At 52.8% G+C, this 27037-nt stretch overlaps 1 protein-coding gene across 3 annotated transcripts in view; it reads left to right on the forward strand.

Annotated features, from left to right (window-relative positions):
* The window catches only part of LOC133354652 (pre-B-cell leukemia transcription factor 1-like), a 41747-nt gene extending 20686 nt beyond the window's left edge, over positions 1-21061 (forward strand). For 2 of the 3 annotated variants that reach the window (XM_061571679.1, XM_061571682.1), the window contains 6 exons: positions 6400-6677; positions 8775-8965; positions 9709-9844; positions 11123-11285; positions 12627-12694; positions 13865-21061. In XM_061571679.1, coding sequence (XP_061427663.1) covers positions 6400-6677; positions 8775-8965; positions 9709-9844; positions 11123-11285; positions 12627-12673 — 815 coding nt within the window. In that variant the 3' untranslated portion in view covers positions 12674-12694; positions 13865-21061. The remainder of the gene's footprint in view (positions 1-6399; positions 6678-8774; positions 8966-9708; positions 9845-11122; positions 11286-12626; positions 12695-13864) is intronic. The other variant, XM_061571681.1, reaches the window with a different exon arrangement.
* The last annotated feature ends 5976 nt before the right edge of the window (positions 21062-27037 follow it).

The following is a 27037-nucleotide window of genomic DNA, read 5'->3' on the forward strand; positions in this document are numbered from 1 at the left end:
TCTGTGTTGTGGGTGTTATATTTTTACATTTGCCCCAACAGTGTTAAGGCTATACCAGGAGATTTTTATCTTTGTATAGCGTCGTCATCATTAGCCATGGTCAGTGGCACTTGCACGCAGCCTTGTTGTTTTGCTGATGTGACAATCCGTCTATGCGCTGCTCCATCTCCATCGTGGATGCCTGCTTGGGTGCTCACCACCTATATAACCCACATAGGCACTCGCACGCTCGCATACAGTCCCATATGCTCAGTTGTACGTACGTATGTTGAACTTCGTTCGCACCGTACGTAGCCAGCCGTGCTTATCGGAGGTGCAGTCACCGATCCATGTAACCCACAAAGGGGACTCGCACACTCGTAGTGACCCATATACCAACACCGGTACTCGTTTTCCCCACATGTAAGTGCCCGTATACAGTACTAACATAGGAATATATATGCAGTATGCTCGCACAGAAACCTACACGGCCACATAGGGGACCCAGAGAAAGAAGAATCCTTAGAGGCTTATGACCAACAGCCTCTCTACTCGTTATGCGGCCCACTGTTTCTCCGCAGTTTCTTGCGATAACATCGATAGGCTTGTATATGAATCCAAATTGCATTGTGTGTACACATGCTAATATGTCGTGGGGGGGGGGGTGTTTATCCGGCGCTGAAGACTGTTCGTGTCTGGGGGGGTGTGGTGGGGGTTGCGGGGGGCTCATTACCGCCGCACTTGTCGTATGGGGCACTGAAAAGCCCTCCGTAGAGGGAGGGGGGGTGTGCGGTGGTGGTGGTGGCCTCTCTTGCGCTCACCATCCGTTTGTACACACCACGCGGCTAGGGAGCGAGCATCCTTTTGGGCCACTCCGCTGGGAGCCGTTTCGACGCGGCCAGATGGCTGCACTCCGCCAACAAAACGGAAGAATAATACGCGGCGATTCCAAAAAATAAAACCCACAAAGATATTTGTTTTCTACTATTGTATGTATTTTATCAGGTAAGGCCCCACTGGGCTATCATTTGTGATGGCCCAGATCGCTTCTGGAAAAGAGCCGTTTTGCTCAGTGGGCTTTAACCTGGTTAAAATAACAAAAAATAGTTTAAAGTTTCAGGATCTCAAGTTTATATTGTGTAAGCCGGTGAGAGATCTCAAGAGAGCAGGATGAGTCTCGCGTTGCACGAGTGACCTGGGTAACCGATATGACAAAAGAGAAAGAGCTAACAATGCAAACCTGTCAACCCCTTATCAGTGCCTACCCTATTACAGACCAATTCAGACCTTACTGGTCACCACGTGCCCTTATGAATCTCAACGTTCATTCTACAAAGTCGCATCACAAGGGAGAAACACAAACACAGAGACATTTTTTTAAAAATGTGCCCGTATTGAAACGGCCGTACGCCGTATGGACCTAGAAACTCAATTTCCCTGGACAAGAGTACGGGGTGAAACCGTATGGGTTGACGGGGTATGAAAATGGCACGGCAATTAAGCAAATGGGGAAATCGGAATTGTTATAGTGTTTGGCGAAGTCAGTCGTCTGGGGTCCAATTTCCGGCACGGGCAAATACCACGCACCAGAGGTCGCAATCGGGTACCCGATACCCGGCTACCCGTACCCGGCCGGGTACGGGTAGGTCGTGAGTCACTGGTGAGTAACCTTTTGTCACTCATTTCCCAACGTCTTGTCTCTTCTCACAATTCAAGTTCCTAGAATCAACCCACCCGCGCCTGCAACATGGCTTCATCCCAGAGGTCGCAATCGGGTACCCGATACCCGTACCCTACCCGATACCCGGCTGGGTACGGGTAGCCGGGTATCGGGTAGGGTACGGGTACGGGTAAGGAATCAAAACCCGTTTGTGACCCTGGTGCGGCCGGGTACGGGTAAGGAATCAAAACCCGTTTGCAACCTCTGCCACGCACTGGAAGCTGCCGAGTTCCGAATGTCAAAAATGTTTTTGTTCAACTCATCACCGCGATGCTGATACCGCGGTAGAATTATAATGAATTCGTGTCGAGGTGGGGGGGGGGGGTTGGGAAAACCTAAAAGTCATATAGTGTGCGAATGTTTTGGGGAATGGCCCTTCCGCTACGGAGCAGGGGCACAGGGGGCGAGCGGACAGCATCCATTGATATCATCCAAGTCACTTGATGACACTTTTCCCACTTAAAGACCTTTTCGCGGCGAGATTCTCTCATCATTGAATTACCGGTCTGGCGTAACCCTAACCCGTGTGTTTAAACCGAGTCCTCCTATTAGTCTGTCAGCGTAACGTTGGCTGGCAGGATTTGTCAGCACACAAACATTACTTCCCTCCCATGTGCCAAGGCTTCTCATCCCAGCCATGCAGACCCTATCCCCCCCCCACAGCAGTGCAAGATTTAAAGTGTTGAGGGTTGCTGCGATATTACGCGATACTACTTGATATCGTACGCTAGATACATCCGGGTCTTTCTGAGTTCTCACCTGGGTTGAACAAAGTAAACTTTCCCAAAACGCGGGGAGAGCAAGTGGCTCGCAATCGGAACGTTGTGAGTTCATATCCAGGTTGTGGTGGTGGGGGGGGGGGATGGTCGAGAAAATGAGCAACCGCTTGTGTGGTGGAAGTCAACGGTGGTGTCCCTGTGGATAAACTCGCCCTCACCCTCTCTCGCTTATTGTGTTCAGTCGGTGGTCCTTACCCCGCTCCTCCGATTCGCACGGTTGCCTACGTGCGGTGCGAAAGAGGGTCGAACGTACGGGCGTCCGCCCCGACCGCGGGAACGTGGAGTTTCCACCGCTGGATGTGCAGGGCTTGTGTCAACAGGACGTGCGAGCATCAATGCCTCGAAGCTTATTCGAGGAGGAAAATACTTTTGACTTTGGTAAGCTCTTGTGCACGTATAGGGGAGCTTGCTGCAAGTCGCCCAGGGGGGACTTGCCGACTGCAGCTGGGACCCTCTGTTTGACACGGAGGCTTCCGCGAACAATGTTATATCCACAGTAGAGGCCTTTCTGTGGGTCGAGTCGCGTAAATATAAATGTCGTCAAACACGCCGCCGCCGCCCCCCCCCGAAGCAAACAGTTCGTTGCGTGTCGGAGAGTAAACCCGCGATATTTACAATCCGAGTACTCTGACGTCCCGCTGTGCTCGACGCCGGCTTGCGAATCGGCATTGGTCTGCCAGTGTCGGGGAATGTTGTCGTGTAGTTGGTTTCAGATTTCTATATATAAAAGATCAGTGCGACGATGGGTATTGTCTGCTGAACGAAATGCTGCTTGATCGTTTATTGAGCATTGCACAGAGAAAATAGCCACGTTGACAATGTTGATTACGGTTAGTTACGGGTGCGTTGAAAAACTATTTCCGTCGTCGTGAACGTTACGGTTGGTTCCATCGCCGTCATTTGTGTCACCAGTCACAGGATTTCTATATATAAAAAAAAATGCGGATGGTATCAAGAGTTACGCGTTTCCCCGTCTTTTTCACCAGAATATCGAACGCCGATTAGAAAGAAGGCTGCAGGCTAACGGAGCAAGCCAGACACAATACAAAGGAGAGAAGGGAGAGAGAGCTATGGGCGGCACAAAACGAGAGACGTCACAGAATCGCATTACTGGGGTGAGGGAGGGCGTATTGTTACACGCCGAGTGAGCACGTCTAATCGGAGCCAGAAACCACCCCTCGGTTTATCGATCTACGCTGAGCGCGACTTGTCGTTCGACCGTGCTACGGCTCCGAACGTAGGCATATTTGAGGCTTAATAAAGGCGGCAGGAGCGGAGATGGTGGCGCGTGCGAGCGCACGACCCCTCGCGCGCGCTCCCGCGACATTGGCGCCCCTCGTTTGAGCCCCATTTCGCCGACGATCGCGCGGGCGGTGACGATCGTGCGCCAGTGATTCCAGGACGACGCGAGACGGCGTCGCCCCCACCCCCCCACCGTCAACTCGCCGCGCGAGCGACGATGCCGGGTCGTCACTCGATCGTCCGCTCCGACTCTCTCCCCGTCCCCTCTCTGTCTCTCCATTCCTCGCCATATCCGCTCCCTCTCTCCTCTCCATTTCCCTCCCTCCCGCTTCTCCATCTCTCCTTCATCGCCACATCCGCTCCCATCATCTCCTCCCCTCCCTCCCTTTTCTCCGTCTCTCTCCCCTCCCTCTCCCTCCCTCCCGTCTCGCTCGCTCGTTTGCTCGCTCGACACCCTCCCTCGCTCCCTCCCCATTACCCGCGGGCTCGTTAGCGGCTAATTAATGCCAATTAATGGGTAATTGCAGCAATTAAGAGGCGAGCCGCGAGGAAGCGGGGACCCCGCGCCGCCGATCCCACGCGCCGCTCTTCGCGCTCGCGCGGGCGTGGGTGCGGAGTGGGGGGGGGGGGCGCCGGGGGGGGGGGGGGGATTTGCGTGCGAGCGATTTGCATTAATCCGACGTTGTTTATGAGGCTCGCGGCGGCCTTTACTGCTCCCCACCATCGCGACGCGTCCCGCGTTCCGCCGCGTTCTCCCCCTCCCTCTCCCCACCCTCTGTTCTCTCCCCCCCCCCCCCCCTCTTTCCTCTCTGTTCTCCTCCCTCCATCTGTCTCCTCTTTCTTGACCGAACTCTCGTGTCTTGCGATGAGCTTGCCATCGGGTGGCGTTGGTCCGGCACGGTGTGTCCCCCCTCCCCCTTCTCCCGCCCGGACGTTTTTCCACCCTGCTCCGCTGGGAGCTGCGTCGCTGCACAGCCCTGAAAACACGCCGGAGAGCCGTAGCAACGCAGTCGCGATGACCTACGCAGTCCCCGCCCTCTCCCTTCCACCCACCGTCCTCCCCACCCACCCGCCCGCTCGCCAGCCAGCCAGCCATCCTCCCTCTTTGTCTTGCGGTGGTGTCCTCGGTGCCCTGTGGGCCACCCCTTGCTGCTATCCACCTCTGAGCCATCTCTTTCTCATTTTCTACGTCTTCCCTTCTCCCCATTCCTTCCCCTCCCTCCCCTCCCCTCTCCTCCACTCCTCCCTCCCTCTGCCTGCTCGGCTGGTGTTGCTGCCTTGCCCGCTGGGTCCCCCCCAGGGCATCTCGTGTCTCTTGAAGAGCGGCCTCGCGCTTGACGCTGCAGCAGCGGAAATGGGAAATGATCCTTTTTGAAGCACTCGCGCGGACGGACGGTGATGGTGCAAACGTGCGAGGGTGTTGTAACGTGGCCTCGAAGCGCGCCTGGCGCAGGCGCTGTGGTGACGTCACCGCCGCTAAGTGGCGAACGGCGGTTGTTGTTGTTGTTGGAGCGTTAATCTGCGGTAAAAAAAAATCTCCCGCAAAAGCCCCAATTTATTTCGGTTTTTAAAGCCCACGGTCGGCAGTGGAAATTCCACAATCGTATGGCAGGACCAGTCTCTCCAGAGTAAGAATTACTGTCTCCAGAGGTGACCAGGAGGCTCGGTGTTCAGAGCACAGAGTCGGAGTTGTACCGTACACAGCCACGTTTGTCAGCCCACTGCTGGATGAGGGCCGCCCCGCGCCGTGCGGGCCTGGGAGGTTTGTTTGACCGTCCTTAGTAACTTCGGAATGAATGAAGCAATGACGTTGGTGCATATGACGGTACATCAGTGCATTTTGCTGCGCCCGCCCTCTGCTGACAACTTGCTTAAACGTTACGACACGTCAAAAGAGGTTCATTATTTTCTGAGGCTTTGTTTTTATCTTCTCGTAGCGTTGGCCGATACATATTTTTAGAAAAAAAATCGAAGCTGACCGGGTGGCCAGGGGCTCAATAGTGTCAGCCGGCAACTCTGAGAGCCTGGGTTCGAATCCAAGTTTCCGTCCCTTCCGTGTGCTCAAACCGGATTCTCCGGCGTAGAGAGTTGATGGTCTTAGCCCGGTCACCACCGACTGCACGGTAAAATCCCACCGCATTAAATAATTTTTTTGTTTGCCATCTCCCGTGCACGTCGATAAATTCCCCCAGCCGTGTCCATTTCGAATGATCCGTTGAATCGTTGCGCGGCGGATGCCTCTTCCTCCTGTAGCTGGACGCGTGGAAAAACGCTGCCCCCCAGTGGCTCGGGTCAGATCTGTTCCCTCGCATCAATCGCTGAAGCAGACGAGAGAATATTTTTTGTCGTTTTAAAAATATCGTCAAAATTAGCGGCGACCGTTTGGGCTACGGCTTCAAACCGGTCAAGCCCTCCAACCTGCCTTCGAGTTGAGTTGCGCCTGCTGTTCCGCACGGTCTCCCGACGGACGGTTCGCTCCACGTGCTGGCGGCTTCTTCGGATACGTGACCGGCTTTTCGGGGAGGGGAGGGGGTGGAGGTGGTGAAGGGAAGGGAGCGGGTGGGGCAGTCGTTCAAACGCCGCCGCCGGCGGATCGGATCGCTCGCTGCCTCCGATCACGCCGATGATGACCATCGTCGTCTCCTCCGCTGTTTCCTCCCCCCCCCCGCCACGCGCCAGTGCTGAGCATCCGCGGCGCGCAGGACGACGACCCCCCTGACCCGCAGCTCATGCGGCTGGACAACATGCTGCTGGCCGAGGGTGTGTCGGGCCCAGAGAAGGGTGGCCCTGGCGGCGGGGGAGGAGGAGGTTCGGCGGCGGCCGCGGCGGCCGCGGCGGCGGCCATCGCCCACCCCGGCGGCTCTCCCGGAGACGGCTGCATCGAGCACTCGGACTACCGCGCCAAGCTGGCGCAGATCCGGCAGATTTACCACTCGGAGCTGGAGAAATACGAGCAGGTGAGCGGCGTTGGGCGGCGGGCGCGCGCGCGGGGGTGAGTGGCTGTACGCGCGTGTGCGTTCGTGTGCCCGTGTATGTGTGGGGAGCGATAGTGCAGCGGTTAGCGCGCTGCGCTATTAACCCGGCGACACGAGTTCGATTCCCGCTCACGGCCAACACCAGTGACAATTATCTGAACCGGTCCCAGGCCTCCCCTAGGTCGACTCAGCCTCAAATGAGTACCTGGTGCAGTGTGTAAACATTGCCACTAGGGAGACAAAGGCGGTCGGGCGTGGTGCTGGCCACCCACCCTCTCGTGTACCGTTCCGGCCTTCATAGGTGCTCGCTAACAGCACTTGCCCCAACAGTCTGTTAAAGGCTATACGGGGGTTCTTTGTTTTGTGTAGGGGGCACAGGTGGTGGTGCATCTGAGTGTCATTACAGTCAGTCAACCCATGGCACCTGGGTCTGTCCCGTGACCTCCTGCCAGCGGGCATTCGTGACTTCACATGCCCTTAAAGTGCAAATAGCCTGGCACAAGCGCCGTGGGGACGTCAACGCCACTTAGTGGCGCTATGGACCCTGCGACCCGAGTTTGATTCCCGCTCACTGCCAAAACCGGTAACGATTATCTGAACCGGTCATGGGCCTCCCCCAGGTCGACTAAGCCTTAAACAAGTACCTGGTGCGATGTGTAAACAACGCTACTGTGGTGCTGGCCACTCGCCCCCCTCGTGTGCTGTGCCGGCCTCTATAGGTGCTACTCGCTAACGGCACTTGCCCCCCAGCAGTCTTTGAAACGTGTGAAACAGTGGACTGTCAAGTAAAAACAATATCGTTACGGGCTGGAACGGTACCCCCTCCTTCACCTTTATTCCTCACGGGAAAATGACTCTCCGCTTGACGCGAATTCGCTTCACGCGGCAAATTTCCAGGAGCGGAACGCCTCCGTGTTAAGCGGGAGATTTTGTCGTAACTACTGGGGCAAAAGAGCTTCATAGCTCATCGGATTCCTCCAGTATAAATAGATGTTCTGATTCTGCAACATCATTGTGTGGCGGGGGTGGGGGGGGGTGGGGGGGGTTGAGGTGCCACGGGGGCAAATCTCCACCGACGCCATCAGACTAAACCGGAAGTATTGAATCGGACACCGTGACGTCGTAGCGAGCGCCTGGGCCTCTCCCCACCCTCCCCCCACCCCCCCACACACAAAGCCGGTCGCCCAGATTCCGCCATACCCTGAGTGTGTGTGCACCTTCGGAAGCAATGTGCCCAAGGAGGTGGAACGTATGGTGCCCATCATCCACATTGCTCGTGTGTTTCTACGAGTCTCTGTGTGTCTCTGTGAGTGTGTGTGAGTCTGTGTGAGTCTATGTGTCTCTGTGAGTCTCTGAGTCTCTGTGTGTCTCTGTGTGTCTCTGTCTCAGTGTGTCTCTATACGAGTCTCTGTGTATTTCTACGGGTCTCTGTCTCTGTGAGTCTGTGTCTCTGTGAGTCTGTGAGTCTCTGTGTCTCTATGTCTCAGTGTGTATCTATACGAGTCTTTGTGTATTTCTATGGGTCTCTGTCTCTGTGAGTCTGTGTCTCTGTGACTCTCTGAGTCTCTGTGTGTCTGTGTGTCTCAGTGTGTCTCTATACGAGTCTCTGTGTATTTCTACGGATCTCTGTGAGTGTCTCTGTCAGTCTCTGTGAGTCTCTGTGAGTCTATTTTTACGAGTCTCTGTGTGTCTCTGTGAATCTGTGTGTTTCTGTGAGTCTCTGAGTCTCTGAGTTTCTGTGTGTCTGTGTGTCTCAGTGTGTCTGTGTGTCTCAGTGTGTCCCTATGTCTCAGTGTGTCCCTATACGAGTCTCTGTGTATTTCTACGGGTCTCTGTGAGTGTCTCTGTGAGTCTCTGTGAGTCTGTGTATTTATACGAGTCTGTTGGTTTATTATGTTTTTGTGAGCCAACTGCCCAGGACTGAGCAAGACGAGAGAGCGGCACAGACTTAAGTGTTTCTAACCGAACGTTAAAACTGACACAAATGTATTTAAGAGACGAACAATCCTTACTCCACCTCCTCCTCTCTCCCCGTCCTCATCCTCCTCCTCCTCGTCGTGTGCGTGTGTGCGCAAGCAGGCGTGCAGCGAGTTCACGAACCACGTGATGAACCTCCTGCGGGAGCAGAGCCGCACGCGGCCCATCTCCCCCAAGGAGGTGGACCGCATGGTGTCCATCATCCACCGCAAGTTCAGCTCCATTCAGATGCAGCTCAAGCAGAGCACGTGCGAGGCCGTCATGATCCTGCGCTCGCGATTCCTCGACGCGCGGTGAGCGATTTGTACGGTTGCCCTGGATTTTGGGGGTAGCTGGTGGGGGTGGGTAGGGGGTTGGGGGGCGGGTGGATTTTTCTCAGGGTCCTCTGGATTCTCCCTCCAGAGTTTAGAATCGACGTCACGCGTTTTAGAGTATTTGAGCTGCTATTAATTTACACGCGACGGTAATAAGCTCACTCCGTTGAGCCATCATTTGCGATGGTCAGGTCGCTTCTGAAGAAGAGCCACGTTGCTCAGAGTGGGGGGGGGGGGGGGGGCGGGGCGGGGGGGCGCCTTACCTGGTAAACATCAAAAAAAGTTTAGTTGTAGTTTAAGCGTGAAAGCGTGTGGAGGAGGTAAAAAAATTAACCCGTAAAAACAAAGTTTTTCACTATAAATCCTTTATATGCGTGGCATCGGTTTTATTTTATTATTCATTTCTGTTTTTCTTGAGTAAGAGTTTCATTTTTATCACATTGGTATTTTAAATTAAATAAGAATTTTTTTTTTTTCCTAAAAAGTGGAAAATTTTGGAATTTTTTTTTCACGAAAATAAATTGTCACGCACAACGAGTCTGTGCAAAATGTCAGCTCGATTGGATCACGGGAAGTGGGTTAAAAAACGACCGAAATATTTGCACGGTCGTAAGCGCACAAGCAAGCAAGCAAGGGAACTTAATATAAAGGATTTTTAAAAAAAGTTAAACGGGACGACTCGAAGTGACGGAGGGGAATCTCCTCGCCGTTTCTTCGCGCAGGAGGAAGCGTCGGAACTTCAGCAAGCAGGCGACGGAGGTGCTGAACGAGTACTTCTACTCACACCTCAGCAACCCGTACCCCAGCGAGGAAGCCAAGGAGGAGCTCGCCAAGAAGTGCGGCATCACCATGTCGCAGGTGAGGCTGCACGGTGTGGCCGGAGGTGGCGCGGGGGGTGGGGTTTGTTTATTAAGTGTTTCAGCCAGCTAGAAAAAGGATTGAGCAACATTCTACGTGACTTTACCGAAAGAACCAAGAAGATGATTGAGCAAAACTTATCACCCAGTCTCTTATGTGTCTCCTATGAGTTTCTCTGTATCTCTATGTGTGTCTTTATGAGTCTCTGTGAGTGTCTATGAGTCTCTCTCTGTATCTCTATGTGTATCTTCATGAGTCTCGGTGAGTGTCTATGAGTCTCTCTGTATCTATGTGAGTGTCTATGAGTCTCGATGTTAGTTTAGTTAAGTGTGTTGAGCCAGCCGGCCAGGATTGGGGCGCAACTTAGCGCACATTTCCACCCAGCCTCTGTGTCTTTATTTGTCTTTATGAGTCTCTATGAATCTCTGAGTCTCGGTGTTAGTTTAGTTAAATTTGTTGAGCCAGCTGACCAGGATTGGGTAAAATTTTGGCCACATTTCACCCAGTCAACATGAGCGCAGCACAGACGTAAGTGTTTCTAACCTCACATTCAAACTACCAAAAAGATGTTTGCAATTTACAAGGAGTACTTGCACACCATTGATCTGCGTGAAGAGTACAGAAGGTACGTTTTCCCATCGAACGATTACAAATCTTGAGCAAATATAACCCTGCGTATATGCCGGATAGAGCCGTCGTGCATTCTTTTGGCCCCGCCCCCCCCCTCCCCCTCCCGATGCGTTGTACGTGGCACTCCGTGCCGTCTTTGAGCCCCCCCTCCCTCCCGATACGTTCCATTCATTGGCTACCACATTCTGATTAGCCCCCCCCCTCTCCTCCCCCTCAACTTGCTTTTTAAGGGATTACATCTTGAATCATTGCCTCACTTGATGCAGCTAATCCGGCTGTGACGGTCCCACCTGATGACGGAGACTTGTGTTGCCTCCGAAACGTCGTGATTTTTTGTTTTATTTTATTTTTTATTAATTTTGATGTTTTACCTACGTGACTTTACCGACAAAACCTAGGAATATGAATCCTTGCAGTCACGAAAGCTTCAAATCTAGAATTAGAGTTCATTTTGCTTCGAACTGCAAAGGAGATTTCATTTAGCGAGCTCATCGATGGGCTTCGTCGTGGAGTGAGGCACCTGCTGGCATCTGAGATAAAAACGGGGCATCGGTAAAAAAAGCATCGTTCACGCCTCAACCTAACGCGCACACGTGACGTGCATTCCATTCCCTCCCCTCCCGCCCCCCAACCCCCCACCCCGTTCAGGTATCCAACTGGTTTGGGAACAAGCGCATCCGCTACAAGAAAAACATCGGCAAGTTCCAGGAGGAGGCCAACGTTTACGCGGCCAAGACGGCCGTGTCGGCCACGGGCCCTGGGGGCCCTTACGACAGCCCCGAGGGCTCCCCGCCGACCCCCGACTCGGCGGGTACGCCAGGGGCGTGCGCGGAGTACAGTGCAATAAACTCGGCAGTGCGGGTTGTATTTTTAGGGCGCCACGGTGGCTCGGAGATGGTAACTCCCTCGCCCGGTTTGCGGGAGGTCGTGGGTTCGAACACGACCTTTGACACCTGCTGTATATTTGGAGTTTGCGGTGTCTCTCTCTCTCTCCGGGTTCTGTGGTTTTCCCGTCCACATTTAGAATCAACACGTGTGTGTGTTTTAGGGTATTTGGCTGCTATATCCGCGTGATGAGCCGCTCCATTGAGCTATCATTTGTGGCCAGGTCGCTTCTGAAAAATAACTGTGGGCCTTATCTGGTAAGATACAAATATGTTGGTGTTAGTTTAACCTGGGTACATAATAATAAAAATAGTGCCTAAATGCAAGCATCTACGCGGGAGCACACAAAGATAAAGATCCCCTGTATAGCCTTTACCAGGTTGTCGGGCAAGTGCCGTTAGCGAACAACAGCGATGAAGGCCTGGCACGGCACACGAGGAGGTGGTGTGGCCAGGACAGGGCACGACCGCCTTTGTCTCCCCAGTGCTGATGTTTATACACACACTGCAGCACTTGGGTACACATTTAAGGCCGAGACATCCTTGGAGAGACCTAGAACCAGCGGGAATCGAACTCTGTTCGCCGACTTCGTAGCGCCACCGCTCGTACAAAGTCGTCATAACGGACGTGCGCACGCACAGCACGTGGGTATGTACACAAGGCATAAGCTGGGTTGCCGTCGTGTGTGTGTGCGTGTGCGGTGGTAGTGTAGCGGTTAGCGCGCTGCACTACGAACCCAGTCACCCGAGTTCAATTCCCGCTCACGGCCAATATCGGTGATGAATATCTGAACCGGTCCTGGGCCTCCTCTAGGTCGACTCAGCCTCAAATGAGGACCTGGTTGGGTGTGTAAACATCGTCACTAGTGAGACTGGTGCTGGCCACCCACCCCCTCGTGTGCTGTGCCGGCCTTCAGAGGCAATTGCTAACAGCACTTGCCCCAACAGCCTGTTGCAGGCTATACGGGGGGGGGATCTTTGCCTTTTGCAGTGGTGGCGTAACATTTTTGTGCGACTCTTCCAGATGTTAATTCTAGATTTGAAGCTTTCGTGACTGCAAAGATTCATATTCTTAGGTTTTTTTTTTTTACTGAGTACTTTCCACCTCCCTTCAACTTGCTTATAAGGGATTACATCTTGAATCATTGCTTCACTTGATGCAGCTAATTCGGCTGTGACGGTCCCACCTGATGACGGAGACTTGTGTTGCCTCCGAAACGTCGTGATTTTATTTTTATTTTGATGTTTTACTTACGTGACTCTTCCAGATGGTTTCCCGTCTCCGTGCTACCAGTCGGAGGGAAGGATCCCGTGAGCAGAAGCTGCCACGTACCAGGTAGGCGTAGCTGCGGCTCGCACCGCTGATTGATGTCTGTGGATTTGTGAGCGTCGTTTAATCCTTCCCCCTTTTGTGTAATTAAATCCTTTATATGAAGTTCACTTGCTTGCTTGCTTGCGCGCTTACGACCGTGCACTTTTTAGGAAATAATTAATTATATTTAATTACCAATTGCTTAATGGTGGCAGGCAATCATCTGACCCATAGGTGGCAGCCATCTCAAGCCAGAGGACGAGAGGACTCTAGCCACCCGTTTCAAAGACCAATGTGGGCTGGGTTGTGGCCCATTGAACACGCATATAAAGGATTTATAGTGAAAAACTTTGTTTTTACGGGTACATTTTTTAAAACTATTGCTGCGATTTTATTCCCCTCTGTATTCTGTCGTATTCTGCTTGAGGGCACGTGCAAACGGAGTTCACGCGCGTTCAACGTATCTCTCCGCGTAACCTCTTAGAATTCCCCCCCCCGCAACACGCAACGCACATACATACAGGCACACATGCTTGTACGTGCATAGTCATAAAATACAACTACAACGATCCCCCGCAGAGCCTTAACACATTCTGTTTGGCCAAGTGCTGTTAGCGAGCACCTACGAAGGCCGGTACGGCGCATGAGAGAATGGGTTGCCAGCACCACGTGGCGATGATGACACACTGATATTAACACACACACACTGCACCAGGTACTCATTTGAGGCTGAGTCGACCTACTTCGTTGAGCTATCGTTTGTGGCCAGCTCAGGTGGCCTTACCTGGTAAACTAAAACGAATCTTCTTGGTTCTTTCGGTAAAGTCACGTAGAAGGAAAAAAAAAAATTCTCACGACGTTTCGGCCACAACGCAAGCAGCCGTCTTCAGGTGGAGAACAGGTCTGTCGAGAAGGCAGACGGCTGCTTGCGTTGTGGCCGAAACGTCGTGAGAATTTTTTTTATTTTTTTTATCATTTTCCTTCTACGTGACTTTACCGAAAGAACCAAGAAGATGAATCCCGGCAGTCACGAAAGCTTTAAATCGAAACTAAAAAGAAGTTTAATTTTGGAACCAGATTTCGCGATGCAGATTTGCCTTCAGATGCATCGGCCCTGGCTTCTCATACCTATTCCTCTGTCTGTCCACCCCCATCCCAACTCTTCCTCCGTCTCCCTCCCCCCACCCACGACAGCAGGTCCTGTGCCCTGGCTCGCGAGAGGATGACGATGAGTGGCAAGGGGCCTCTCCTTACCCGCCTGTCCCCCCCCCCCGCCACCTCCCGCTCCCTCCCACCGCACCACCCCACGAAGCCCCCCCCAAACCCCCTGCCCCAACCCTCCCCCGACTCTCTACCGGGACACCGGCTCAACTCCTCCGCAAGCGAGGGAAAGGGGCTCGCTCACCAAAAACCACCAAAACTAACCAAACCAAACCGACGCACGAACGGACGAGGGAAGTGGTGGCATTGGCGTCGCCGCCCCCCCCACTCCCGACGCTTTCTCTCGGACTATTCGTGTGTAGCATGGGGTGGGGGGTGGGGGTGCGTCATAGCGGATCCCTACACGCGCGACAAAAAAAGCTGTCGAAATAAAAGCGCGGCTGCCCGTACACCGCCCCACCCCCCACCACCACCCTTCGCCGCCCCCCCCCCACTTTGAGCATTTCATGGGACAGGATTGTTTTGAGGTGGTTTTTGTTGTTGTTTATTTCATCTGGAGCCTTTTGTTTTCTCACGGTGGGGCGGGGGGGGGGGGGCAGAGAGGGAGAGCGTTTTTTTATTGTTCTCACGTCAAGAGCTGTTGAAAACGAACTTAACAGTTACACTTGCATTTTAAAAAGAAGAGAAATTAAGGGGGTTTTTCCTTGACGTACTGTTACATTTTTGCTAATTGTTTGAACTTGTTTGGCGTCGTTATTTTTCTTTTTTTGGGGGGAGGAGAGGGTTGGAATGATCATGTTTAGCCAGCCGGCGTGTGGCGTAAACATTTAGGCATTGTATGCTTATATATATATTTTTCTTTTCTTAGTGGATTTAGACGAAATGCATTATTTTCTTGTTACAGGAATGACTGTCGATGCCTCTTTAACGAGCCCGCTGTATTCGTGCGGAGTCCCGTCACAATAAAAGTCTCCCTTCCCTCCTCCCCGCCACTCCGGCGGTGCTGCAAGTCCTCCGTGTGGTGGCGGGGGGGGGCGTGGGGGGGCGGACCTTTTATTGCGATGGCACGCTGCCCTCAATGTCTGTGCGTCTTGTCACTTAGTCGTGGGCGTTAATAAGTCTCGGGATAACGCGCCCGCGTGTTTTGGTTTTCAAAAGTTCTTAAAGAAACGTGCGCGGGCTCTTATGTGTGCGTCTTGCACTCGTGTGTGACTTACCGCGGGGGGGCTGGCGGGGGGGCCGTTTTGTTTACAAGCCGTCATTGTCGCGAGCACGCGGGCGGTGGGAGCGCGTGTGGAGTGAAAAAAAAATACGACGGGAAAATCTGGAGATAAACTTGACCTTAGCGACCGCTAAAGTTTGGGCCTTCCCAGCGGCTGCTGACGTCGTCCCCGCTTGTGAAAATGACGATCGGTCGGGGAAACGGCTCCCCCCCCCATTCCCCCCGACCCCCCCTTCCCCCCCCCCACCCCCGACCCCCCCGGAGCGTGTGAAGGTCTTGGGCTCGCGTGCATACGGTGACAAAAAAAAAGCGTCGCACACACACTACCTCCTGTAACACAGCCTCGCGCGAACCTCCCGAGATCACGCTGGACCGCTGTGACAGCCGACTCGGTGCGCCCCCCCCCCAACTCCGCTTTAGTAAAAAAAAAGAAAGAAAAAAAAAATTCGGTGAGAAAAAGAAAAACTTAAAACCGCGCCTTTTTATTTCTGTTCTTCGCGCTTTACGGCAGTCCAGTAGCTCTTGCCGGACTCGGATTCGGACGGACCCCGCCCGCGTTCCGCGCACACGCCTCGCCGCTTGCCAGCGCGTGTCTCTCTCTCGCTCGCTGTCTCTTTCTGTCTCTGCTCTCACTACCAAGGTCTTAAAACTGCCCGTGCACGGAAGAAGCAGCTGGTGCGAATCCCTGACATCCGGAGGAGATGGCGTCGCCTAGAGGTGTCCCGTCCGTGTGGCTTACTGTCGCGTAGCCCTCTGCGTGGCCCTCTGTGGGGGCCCTCTATCCCGTCCAGCGGGGAAACCGCGCGGCCGCGCGTTTCGGTTTTTCTGGCGCTGCGTCGCCTCCGCCGTGCCGTGATCTTGGGGGTTTCGGTGGCACGAGTAAAAGCGGCAACCCCGAGCGGTTCTACAAAGTCGTGCGGCCCTCGGTAGAAGTTGGCGTTCTGTGCTTTTTTAAGTCTTTATCTTTTCTCCCTCCGGTTTTTTTGTCGCTCACCGTACCGCGGGACCGCGTGTTTTCTTTTTAATGCGAGGATCCGCAAGTGAAGTGCGACGGGCCGGGATTGTGAAAAATAACTTCTTTTTTACGTTGCTGTCTTTTAAAAAAAAAACTATGGTCCCCCCCCCCCCCCCCAATCTGCTTTGTCCTTGCCGCCTTTATTATATTTTTTTTGTTTCTTTTAAACCGAGTCCACGGGTCTGCTCTGGACAAGGTCGTCCCGGACATGCTTGGGGGGGGGGGGGGGAAGGGTGGTCGGCGCTCGCCGGTAAAAAACGAAATGTCATCATTGGCGGATGACTTGTTGAGAAACAGAAAAAAAACCTAAAAAACACAGCAACAATGCTTCACATTTCTGCCTGTAAAGTCAAACTTAAACGTTCATTTTCGTTCTTCGTTTTTTTGCGTTGAGTTGAAAACCGTACGCTCGTTCGGGATCGTAGACGAGTTTGTGTCGTTGTCGTATGGGTGGCGGCATCCACCAAGTTTAGTCCGTGATTGATGGCGGCGGGCGGGGGGTGGGAGCCGCCGGGGCTCTGTCGCTCGCTTGTGAACCCTCCAACGATTTCATCGCCGGAGCGAAGAACGCGTGGCATGGTGGGGGTGGGGGGGTGTCCCCTTGCCACCGTCGTGCTCGCACCGCCGTGAGATGCTCGCACAACGCCGGATCCGCTCCGGGAGCGTTTGGGCCACGTTGCGCTCTTCCTCGATGTGTTTATAATTTCTGCCGATGTTAAACTAAGGGGGGCGGTGGGGGGCGAGTGGGGGCGGGGGGTTACCTTTAGCGTGCGTTGTTATTTTGGTTTTGTTCTCCTCCCCCCCCCCCCCCCGTCATGTTTATGTTCTAACACGTGTAGCGAGTTGTGTCCACCTTTTTTTAGTCTGTTACGTCGCCTGTCCCCCGTGTCGGCACCCGCGGTTGTGTCGATGCTGTCTGGGTTTGGCAGCAAGCGGTACGGGAGCGGGTCAAACCCATCACGACGGCGCCGAGGCGGGCTTGAGCGGCCACCCCTCCCCCTCGCCGGCCAGCCCACCGGTCGGCGTTCTCTCCATCTCGATCTAAAGCGGTGGCATCTGCGTCCGTTTTTGGGGGGGGGAAATCTCAAATTGAGTATCCCGTGACCAAAAACCCGTTTGACCTCTCCCCCATACAAGAAAACAAAGTGCTGCATTTCCTGCTCAAAGCAACCACTCGGAGTTGCTTTGCCGAGGAGGTGGGGGGGGGGGGCGGTGGGGTGACGGCGAGGCACTTGCGACGTCCGTCTTGAAAATTTCCGACGACGGAACGACGGTTCAATCTCAGCGGAGCCGGCAGCGCTGGGAACAAGGTTGCGGCAGGGCCCCCCCTCCCCCCCTCCACCGGGCTCTCTTACAAAACAAAATAATGTTCTGTCCACGACGCCATCGGTTTGATGTGCCCCCCCCCTCCCCGCCTCTCCTGCGTTTCCGTCCGGTCACCGGTAATCGTGGCGAGCGTCGGTAACGGCGCCTCGATCGATGGCAGTTCCACACCGGCGCGGGGCCTCGCCAACCTCGGCGTGTCGACGATCGTTCCCAGCGCGCGATTCTCACCGGTTTAGTGTCTCTGTACCGGGCCCCCCCTTCCTCCTCCGCCCGCCCACCACAGACTCTGTGGCCAAGCAAGAGCCCCCCCCCCCCCTCCTCAGCCCCCCCCCTCTCAGCTCGAAAAACAAAACCGAACCGCGACGTTGTTGGTGGCGGTGGCTGCCCCAAAGCCACCGTCACCAGCAGGGCCACTGGCTCCTAACCATAGCTTGGTGGATTGTAATACATGTACCTATTTTATATTGTTATAAGGTCGTCAGAAGTTGTCATTGCAATACCAAAAAAAAAACCCTAGATGAAACTAAAAAAAAAAGTTACTTATATTAACGCTCGTTTTAACACTAGCTCACTGTTGTATGATTATATCATGTTTCGCTTCAGCGTGCCTCCAGGTTGGCCAGAGGGGTTTTTGTTTGTTTGTTGTGTCGGCTCGTGAGCAAGGAGGGCTGTGCGCGGTGTCCCCACGTTGTGCCCCGCCCGACAAGCTACTACCACCACTGCTCCGCCGTGCGCGCGAGCGCGTGTATATAGTACAAATAGACGGTATATCTAGTGTCGAACACGCTGCGACAAATTACGACCGGGGAGAGAGCGTGTGCCGGTTTGCCAACAGGTTCTCAGATTTGGACGCACGTCCATGCCATTGGAGGATTTGGCTTCTTATTGTTGAGACGGAGAGGTTAGCTCCGATCCTAACTACAACACTAAACTATTTTACCACTGAGCCATGTAGCTCTTTTTCAGAAGCGAGCTTGGCTAGCGCAAATGATCGCTCTTATCATCATCACGTGGGCATTTAGAGCAGCTCAATTACTCAAAACGAGTGACGTTGATTCTAAATGTGGAGGGAAAAACCGGAGGACCCAGAGAACAATCCACGTGATCACCACCACGAGAGAGAGGCGCAAACTCCAAATATGCAGCAGCAAGCACCACCGTTGGGATCTAACCCACAATCTCCTGTATACCAGGCGAGGTAGTTAACATCTCCTAGCCACCGTGATGATGATTAGAGCGAGAGACGCAAACTCCAAATATACAGCAGGCGCCACCGTTGGGATCTAACCCACGACCTCCTGTACACCAGGCGAGGAAATTAACATCTCGCCACCACTGTGGCCTCCCCTAGGCCCCAAGCTGCATTCTCATTGCGCGTTGGCGTGGAAGTGGCGACGGTTTCATGGCCCACGTAACTGCCCAAAAACATTAATGCGTGGCTCAGTCTACTGTCGCGTGGACTTTAAAGGGCCGGTTGCATCCAGTGTTATGATCTGAATCACTCCCCTGCTTCTGAATTAACAAACAAAGTCAACGTCTTTGAATTAACAAACAAAGTCAACGTCCTTGATCCGCGATTTTTCTTCGCGAACTCTTACGACGACTCGGTGGGCTACAGACTGAACAGTATCGACGGGCATTGAATTTGTGTAGCTTTGTGTAATGCATCACGTGACCAAAATCACCTGGAGTGAACTCCGATCTCGTCAGATTTCGGGGTGTGTGCTAAGCAGGGTTCAGCCTGGATGGTGCTACGAATTGGAGGTGGGGGGTGGTTGGGGGACCCACTATGTGTAACAGGTGTTATAGGCTGTGGGGCTACGTGGTGATGGGCAGCAGGGAGGGAGGGCAGCACAGTACAATAACGTAACGTCCTACTCGCTCCCACAACCCCCTTCCCCGCCCGCCACCAATGTCCACCCGCACGGACGAGCCGTGGTGAAGTATGGTGACGCAACTTCGGTGTGGGTCGTAGGCCCCTCATCCCAGCAGTGTATTGCCAAAATGAGTCAGTGCATGTTCACGAGGCACGCATTGACAACAGGACCGCGGTAGCGAACGGGATGTCGCCGTTAGGATGGGAACATTTTTTTGGGCAAAAACCCTTTGAATCAGCTGGGTGTACAGGGCGATTGCCACCCACGTGTGTGGGGGAGCTCATTGGTGGCGTCGTGGTTCATGCGGGCAATCCGTGACAGGAACATCTTTGGCATTACGTTGCAGTCAAGTGACGCACACGCACGGCAATAGCGCGTTTTTAACCTTAACCCTAAGCTGGTGGTCATTGTAAAACAATGACTTTGAAGTATACGGAGCTCACGCTGTTACGAATCTTGGGAAATTGCTCTTTCTTGAATCGGTAAGAGCGGTTGCCAATGGACGGTTCTCTGAAATTGAACGTCTTACCCCCCCCCCCCCCCCCCGTCATAGGAATGTGGAATTTCCAACCCCCTGCCTCTGGTGGTCACGGGCGTTTATAGACTCTATGAATGCGAACGAACACCACTTGGGTGTAACAAATATAACGTCTGCGGAAGCGAGCGCAACTTGGTCGATCGAGGCGTGTAAGAATTTGCAAGGCCTCGGCCCTTTAATTCATCTTTAAATAATCGTTTAATTAATCATTTAATTAATCGTTCCGACTGTTCGCCAAACACATGCCACGTGTAGTTTTGCCCCGACCGGTGCAGTTACAGGGCTTCGAGCGGAAGGCACGATTTTACACCGTCATTAACTCGCGTGCCAAATGTACAAATCCAATCCTAGAAAACGCGCGTGAATCGATGGGCCACGTTGCTGTTGGCATTCCGCCCCCCCCCCCCCCTGGGGGTTCAATCGCCGCCGCCTCTTCCCGATTGGTGAAATGGGTGTAAACAAAAACAGGTTCCTCTGCTAAGTGGTGATGCCTGGAAGAAGGCTGCGTGAGCTCTCCTAACAATGGGAATGAGGCCACTGTTATTATTTGCGCCACGGATGTTGGGGTCATGCCTTCACCAAAGTCAATTAAATGGTCCATAATCGAGTTTTTTGTGGGGGGGTGGGGGTGGGGGTTAGATCGCGTCAATATAAATGTGTCGTTAAACCCGTCGCCACCGCCCGATCTAACCCCAAACGAAACCTCGATAAGATCGGTCGCGAAAGCCTACGTGTGAAACCAATTAAGTGGTGTTGCAAATGTCCTCCCGCCGACCGCCGCCTCCTTCCCAGAAAAAAAGAAAATCGTGCAACGTTGGGCCCGACGTTGAATGTTTACTCGGCTGTTCTCGTTAACCGTATTCCTCGGAATTGCAAAGATGCGCACCCAATGCATCACGATAAACTTGTACAAAGCCCGGCCACACCGCATCGGGATTATGAGACGCAGTCGGAACTGTTGCTTTAAAATGCGTGGTGAGGGAGTGTGGTGGTGGGGGGGGGGTGGTTGCTGGGGGGTAGAGCTGGGAAGGGTATGGGGGTGCTGTCTTCCAATCCGGAGAATTGTGGTGGTAAATCTTGGCGCTGCGTGTTTATTGATGGGGGTGAGAAAGGGAAAGGGGGTGGGGGGCACCTCTTGGCCAATTCGGGCGCCGCTGGAGACATTTAACGCTGTACAGAGCGCGGAGCCGCTAAACGGGGTTTTGTACACGTACTGACGATATGAAATAATAAAAAAAAATTAAAACATTAACCAAGGAGACCTGCCGTGTGGCGACCTTGTGTGGTGGTGATGGTGTTGCTTGCCAGGTTGATGATGGAAATATGCGTCTAGAAAGTTTTGCCGTTTTGGCTGTAGTCCATCCGTTACTCTGGAGTGTACGAAGCAAAGGAGGTTTCAATGGTGCAATTGCTTACCCAGAGCTCTCGTACTCTGAGGGTGCATTGTCTTTGAGTTGTGCGCCTTTTGGCGTCTTCTGGTCCAACACCATGTGAGACTAGGCTCTAAGAAAAGCTGTCTTGGGTGTGGACTAATTAATTTCAAGGACAGTACATACATTATCAGAATTGTGTTTTTTTGTTTGCATTCCGACCACAGGTATTGTCAATGCAAACATGACTCCTTGTAAAACAAGATGTCAGTTTTGTTGCCAGATAAAAGGGTAAATAAACAATTATCAAAATGAGGGTACCCCAATGGGTTCTCCCTTATCGCCAGTGGTAGCGAATATCTTCATGAAAAAATTTGAGACATGCCATCCAGACATCCACCCTACGTCCTTCCTTGTGGAGGAGATACGTAGATGACACGTTCGTCATCTGGCCACATGGCCTGGCAGCACTGAACCAATTTCTCAACCACATCAATTTCATACACCCGTCTTATCAAATTCACCATGGAAGTGGAAAAGGATGGCAAGCTACCATTCCTGGATGTTTTGATCGAGAAGAGACCTGATGGCTCGTTGGGACATTCGGTCTACAGGAAAGCCACCCACACGCATGCCTATCTAAAGTCTGACTCCCACCACCATCCAGCCCAGAAGAATTCCTTCATCAAAACACTACACCATAGGGCCCGTTGCATCTCCGACCAGCACCACCTAGCCAGGGAGTTGGAGTATGTACACCAAGCCCTCAGGATTAACGGATACTCGGACCGTACAATCCGCAAAGCTGCCTCCCCAGCCATGGGGAGACAACCTTCTGAGGATCCAACCAATACCATCACTTTACCGTACATAGCAGGGGTTACCAAAAATATTTCCAAAATCTTAAACAAACACAAGATCCAGGTTCGTTTCAACACAGTACACAAAATCCGTGATTTAATCTCATCTGTAAAGGATGTGATTCCTGACATCCAATACCCTGGTGTCTACAAACTGAGTTGTGGTGGCGGCAGCAGTTGCATTGGGGAAATGAAAAGACATGTCTCGGACCGTGTTTGTGAACACAAGGCAGATCTGAAACACGGTAGGACCAATACCTCTGCCGTTGCCGATCATTGTTTTAACGCTGTGGGCTCACGAAATCGATTTTTCCAAGACGGAGGTACTCTGCAAACCTACCGGCTACCTTCAGAGATTTGTTAATGAAGCCATCCAGATATATAAACACGGACACAACTTCAACCGATAGGATGGGTACAAACTGAGCAATCATTGGAAGGACGTTATTAAAAAGGTAAAGTATTAACTGACTGAGATGTTTCCATCCTACCTGCCTATGTCAGCTGTTATTTCCGACTCTCTGTGTGTTTCGATTTAAAGCTTTCGTGACTGCAGAGATTCGTCTTCTTGGTTCTTTCGGTAAAGTCACGTAGAAGGGAAGTAATAAAATAATAAAAATAAAATAAGTCTCACGACGTTTCGGCTACAACGCAAGCAGCCGTCTTCAGGTGAAGAATGAGACACTGCCAAGCTTGGAGCTTATATATAAGCTGGGTTGGAGGTGGAAGAAGAGCACTTAACAAAAGAATGTGCATATCAAGAGGAATTTAGCATATTCATGGGAAATGCGTAGGAGGTGGGCGGGGGGGGGGTTTCAAAGTCATATTATGCCCATGCATAATGCAGGATTAGCAACATCAAAGGGAGGGGGTAGGGGGTGTCTCTCTCTATGCCTCTCTCTTAGATTTGGATTACACTCTCATGCTCACATGCCCGACAGTCCATCTCTCACAATCGCAGGATGTTATTAACCAGGTAAAGTCATAACTCGCTGTGATGCTTCCATCCTTCCTGCCGTTTGGCTGTTATCTCCGACTCTCTGAGTTGCATTGCCCTGTGTGATATGTCTTTGCATTTGTAATAAAGGTCGCGGAGGCAACTTCTGGAATCAGTGTTGTTTATTAGCTTTCTTCCACAGCTCTCATCGTACAGGTTCCTCTGCCATCTGACTCCTTCACGCTGTTGGCAGACAGCGTGAGAGGGAGGGATAGAGAGTGAGAGAGATGACTGTTGCGGCCACGTGGCAAGCTCTGGACCCCGCGCTCCCGCGTGGCTTCCCCCTTCGTTCCAGCTCTGACCACGTGTTGCCCGTCTCCACCCCTATTAATCCCTGGGTCACGTGGTGCCTCTCAGCCAGTCCTGGGTAACCTCCCTGGAATCTTCCAGATCCCATCCTACGGTCCCAGGACCACACCCCTAACTCGTCCCCCCATTGGCTGTGGCTGAAGCCAGCAGGGCCAATCATCTCCTTCCAGGTGTCGCCTTCGCATTACGTCAGGGCCACGCCCCTACTCCTCTCCCCATTGGTAGAGTCAATCATTATCAATGAGGTGTGACCACTTAATTACCCAGGTGTACCCTCACATTACACATGAATGGGCTGGGGTCTCACGAACATGGCCACGTCTGCTCCCTTAGCCTCGATGTATCGTTGGTTCTTACTGTTTTATGGGCTGTGTGTCTCACTGGCATGGACACACTCTTGCGGTGGTTCTCTTGCATTGACGCTCTTGCCTTGTGGAGGCCACTCTCCGTTCTTACATTTACATGCTAATTTCTCACATTAACATCACTATCCCCGCCCACTTCTTGATGACCCTTGGGCTACACCCATTTCAAACCTTTTAAAAGTCTGCCTCAGCAGCAGACCATGCTTTCCCACCTGATGACGGACGCTTGTGTTGCGCCCGAAACGTCGTGGTTTATTTTATTTTATACCTACGTGACTTTACCGAAAGAACCAAAGAGTATGGATTCCTGCAGTCACGAAAGCTTCAAATCAAGATCCAAATATACAGTTTAACATGTAGGATTTCGCGACCAGTATCATCCATAATACAGATTTTTTTTATGGGGGGGGGGGGGGGTTAGATCGCGTAAATATGTGTCGCTAAACCCGCCACCACCCGCCACAGCCAATTAGTAGGGTTTGTCACGTTAACAGAACTTGCCAATTCGTTACGAGTACAGCACAACGATGTGCAAACGTATTTTGCCACAAGTAGTTGATGTCACAAGTGACGCGTGGCTGACGTCACAAGTGAAGCGTGGTGACGTCACAAGTGACACGTGGTTGAAGCCACAAGTGACGCGTGGTGACGTCACAAGTGACGCGTGGTGACGTCACGAGTGACGCGTGGTGACGTCACGAGTGACGCGTGGATTAATGCGGTCTTGATGCCTTGCAAAAAACGTGACGTCCATTCAGCTGTTTGAACATCTGAACGCAACTCCCATCAACATCGCCATTTCCTTCAAACTTATTTCCTTCATGCCCTACCCCCCCCCGCACCTCCCACGAGCGCGGCCTTCGACGTACGGCGCGAAAAAAGTTTCAACGTACGTACACAACCTAACCTATCGTAATTGTTTCGTAAAACTGCACCCCCCCTCACCCCCCCCAAAAAAAAAGAGTTGAAAAAAATGTCACGTAGCACGAATTTATTTCCGTGCACTTTGTAAGTGGCTTGAGTTAGAATAAGTCATCGTGCTCTGCCTGGCGCTACCCACGTGGCAGGCATGGATGATGGAGGCTGCGTGGTGGTGGTGGTGGTGCTTTCTCTCTCTCTCTCTGTGTAATTAACGGCTGTGAGTGGTCCCACGGTGTAATTAACGCGAGGCGATAATTGGTGTTCAGCTCCACTGGGAGCCTGAGGGGGGGGGGGAGGGGTCATTATGAGAATTAATTAAGCTATTATTAACCTACCAATTACATTTTTATTGTGACATCGTTAGGGGCCCTCGCTTCTGAACGCCCCGTTTATTTCGCCTCGAGGAAAAGCGAGCCTGCCGTATTTTATAACTTCTATTATTATTTTATTTTACCAGGTGAGGCTTCGCTGAGCTACGGAGCTCTTATTCAGAAGCGACCTGGCCATCATTCGGCCCCAAATCAAGTGACGTATCATCATCATAATTATCATCACGTGGTAATTTAGAACAGCCAAATACTCAAAACGCGTGATGTTGATTCAAAAATGTGAAGGGAAAATCCGGAGGACTCTAAAAAAAGTCCACGCCACCACAGGGAGAGACACGCAAACTGCAAATATAAAGCAGGTGTCAGGGTCAGGATCGAACCCACGACCTCCTGCATACCAGGCGAGGTAGTCAACATCTCCTAGCCACCGTGAGGATGATGAGAGAGACACGCAAACTCCAAATATACAGCAGCAGGCGTCAGGGTCGGGATCGGGATCGAACACACGACCTCCTGTATACCAGGCGAGGTAGCTAACATCTCCGAGCCACCGTGATGATGATGAGAGAGAGAGACACGCAAACTCCAAATAACCAGCAGCAGGCGTCAGGGTTGGGGTCGAACCCACGACCTCCTGTATACCGGGCGAGGTAGTTAACATCTCCTAGCCACCGTGGTGATGATGAGAGAGAGAGAGAGAGACACGCAAAATCCAAATATACAGCAGGCGTCAGGGTCGGAACGGAACCCACGACCTCCTGCATACCAGGCGAGGGAGTCAACATCTCCGAGCCACCGTGGTGCCCTTTAACGCCCTCTGTGGCCTTCGCTACGGACCTACGGCTACGTCACATTTCTCAACCCCCCCCCCTCGTCACACATCGTCACAAATGTCTGACCCCCCCCCCCCCTAGGTGCGTGACGTAATTTATGATCGGCCCCTAAAACAAAATATTCGGTACCCGATACGACCAAAGATCTTCATTCAAACGATGCCACGATCTCAAGTCACGTGGCCCACACTCCCATCGGCTCTTTGCCCCCTCCCTCCCTCCCCTTTCATGAGCAATTAACGCCAATTAATGTGTTAAATCGCGGCGATTATGGGCACTTCACCTGCAATTAGGGGCGATGCTGCTAATTAATCGGGCAGACACGTGGTCAACGAGCCCTCGAGTCTGCGTGCGGGTAAGGTGGCGAAGCCCCCTCCCCCTACCCCCCATCGTAATCATCATCAGCAGCATCATCATCAGCAGCAGCATCATCAGCAGCAGCAGCATCATCAGCAGCAGCAGCAGCATCATCAGCAGCAGCAGCAGCATCATCATCAGCAGCAGCAGCATCATCATCAGCAGCATCATCAGCAGCAGCATCATCAGCAGCAGCAGCATCATCAGCAGCAGCAGCAGCAGCATCATCAGCAGCAGCAGCATCATCAGCAGCAGCATCATCAGCAGCAGCGACATCGTCGCGCGTGCCAGATGATGGAGCGTTGCGAAATGCTTTGACGGTGGGGGCGTGCGGATGGATACGTCGTCGCAGGCTTCATAATAAAGAGTAATTAATGTTTTTTTAATCTTTTTTTTGTAAATAAAATGCATAACAACAGCTTCACCAACCCGCTCGCCTTACGGGGGTGTCGCTCTTCGCTCGCTCCTGCAGAGGGAGAAGAGGGAGGGCGAGAAGGGCGAGACGGGCTGGGTGCAGATGCAGATGCAGCACTTGTCGTAGTAAAAAAATAATCTAAATATTACATAGAAAACAGGGGGAACATAGACATGGAGTAGGGAGAGAGGGGTAGAGAGAGGGTAGAGAGGGGGTAGAGAGAGGGGGGTAGAGAGGGGGGGGGTAGAGAGAGGGGGGGTAGGGAGAGGGGGGTAGAGAGAGGGGGGGTAGAGAGGGGGGTAGAGAGAGGGGGGTAGAGAGGGGGGGGTAGAGGGGGGGGGGTAGAGAGAGGGGGGAGAGGGGGGGGTAGAGAGGAGGGGGTAGAGAGAGGGGAGTAGAGAGGGGGGTAGAGAGAGGGGGGGGTTGAGAGAGGGGGGGTAGAGAGGGGGGGGGGTAGAGAGAGGGGGGGGGG

Source organism: Lethenteron reissneri, chromosome 48, assembly GCF_015708825.2.
Source record: "Lethenteron reissneri isolate LAM-NWPU_2019-01 chromosome 48, ASM1570882v1, whole genome shotgun sequence".
Taxonomy (NCBI): domain Eukaryota; kingdom Metazoa; phylum Chordata; class Hyperoartia; order Petromyzontiformes; family Petromyzontidae; genus Lethenteron; species Lethenteron reissneri.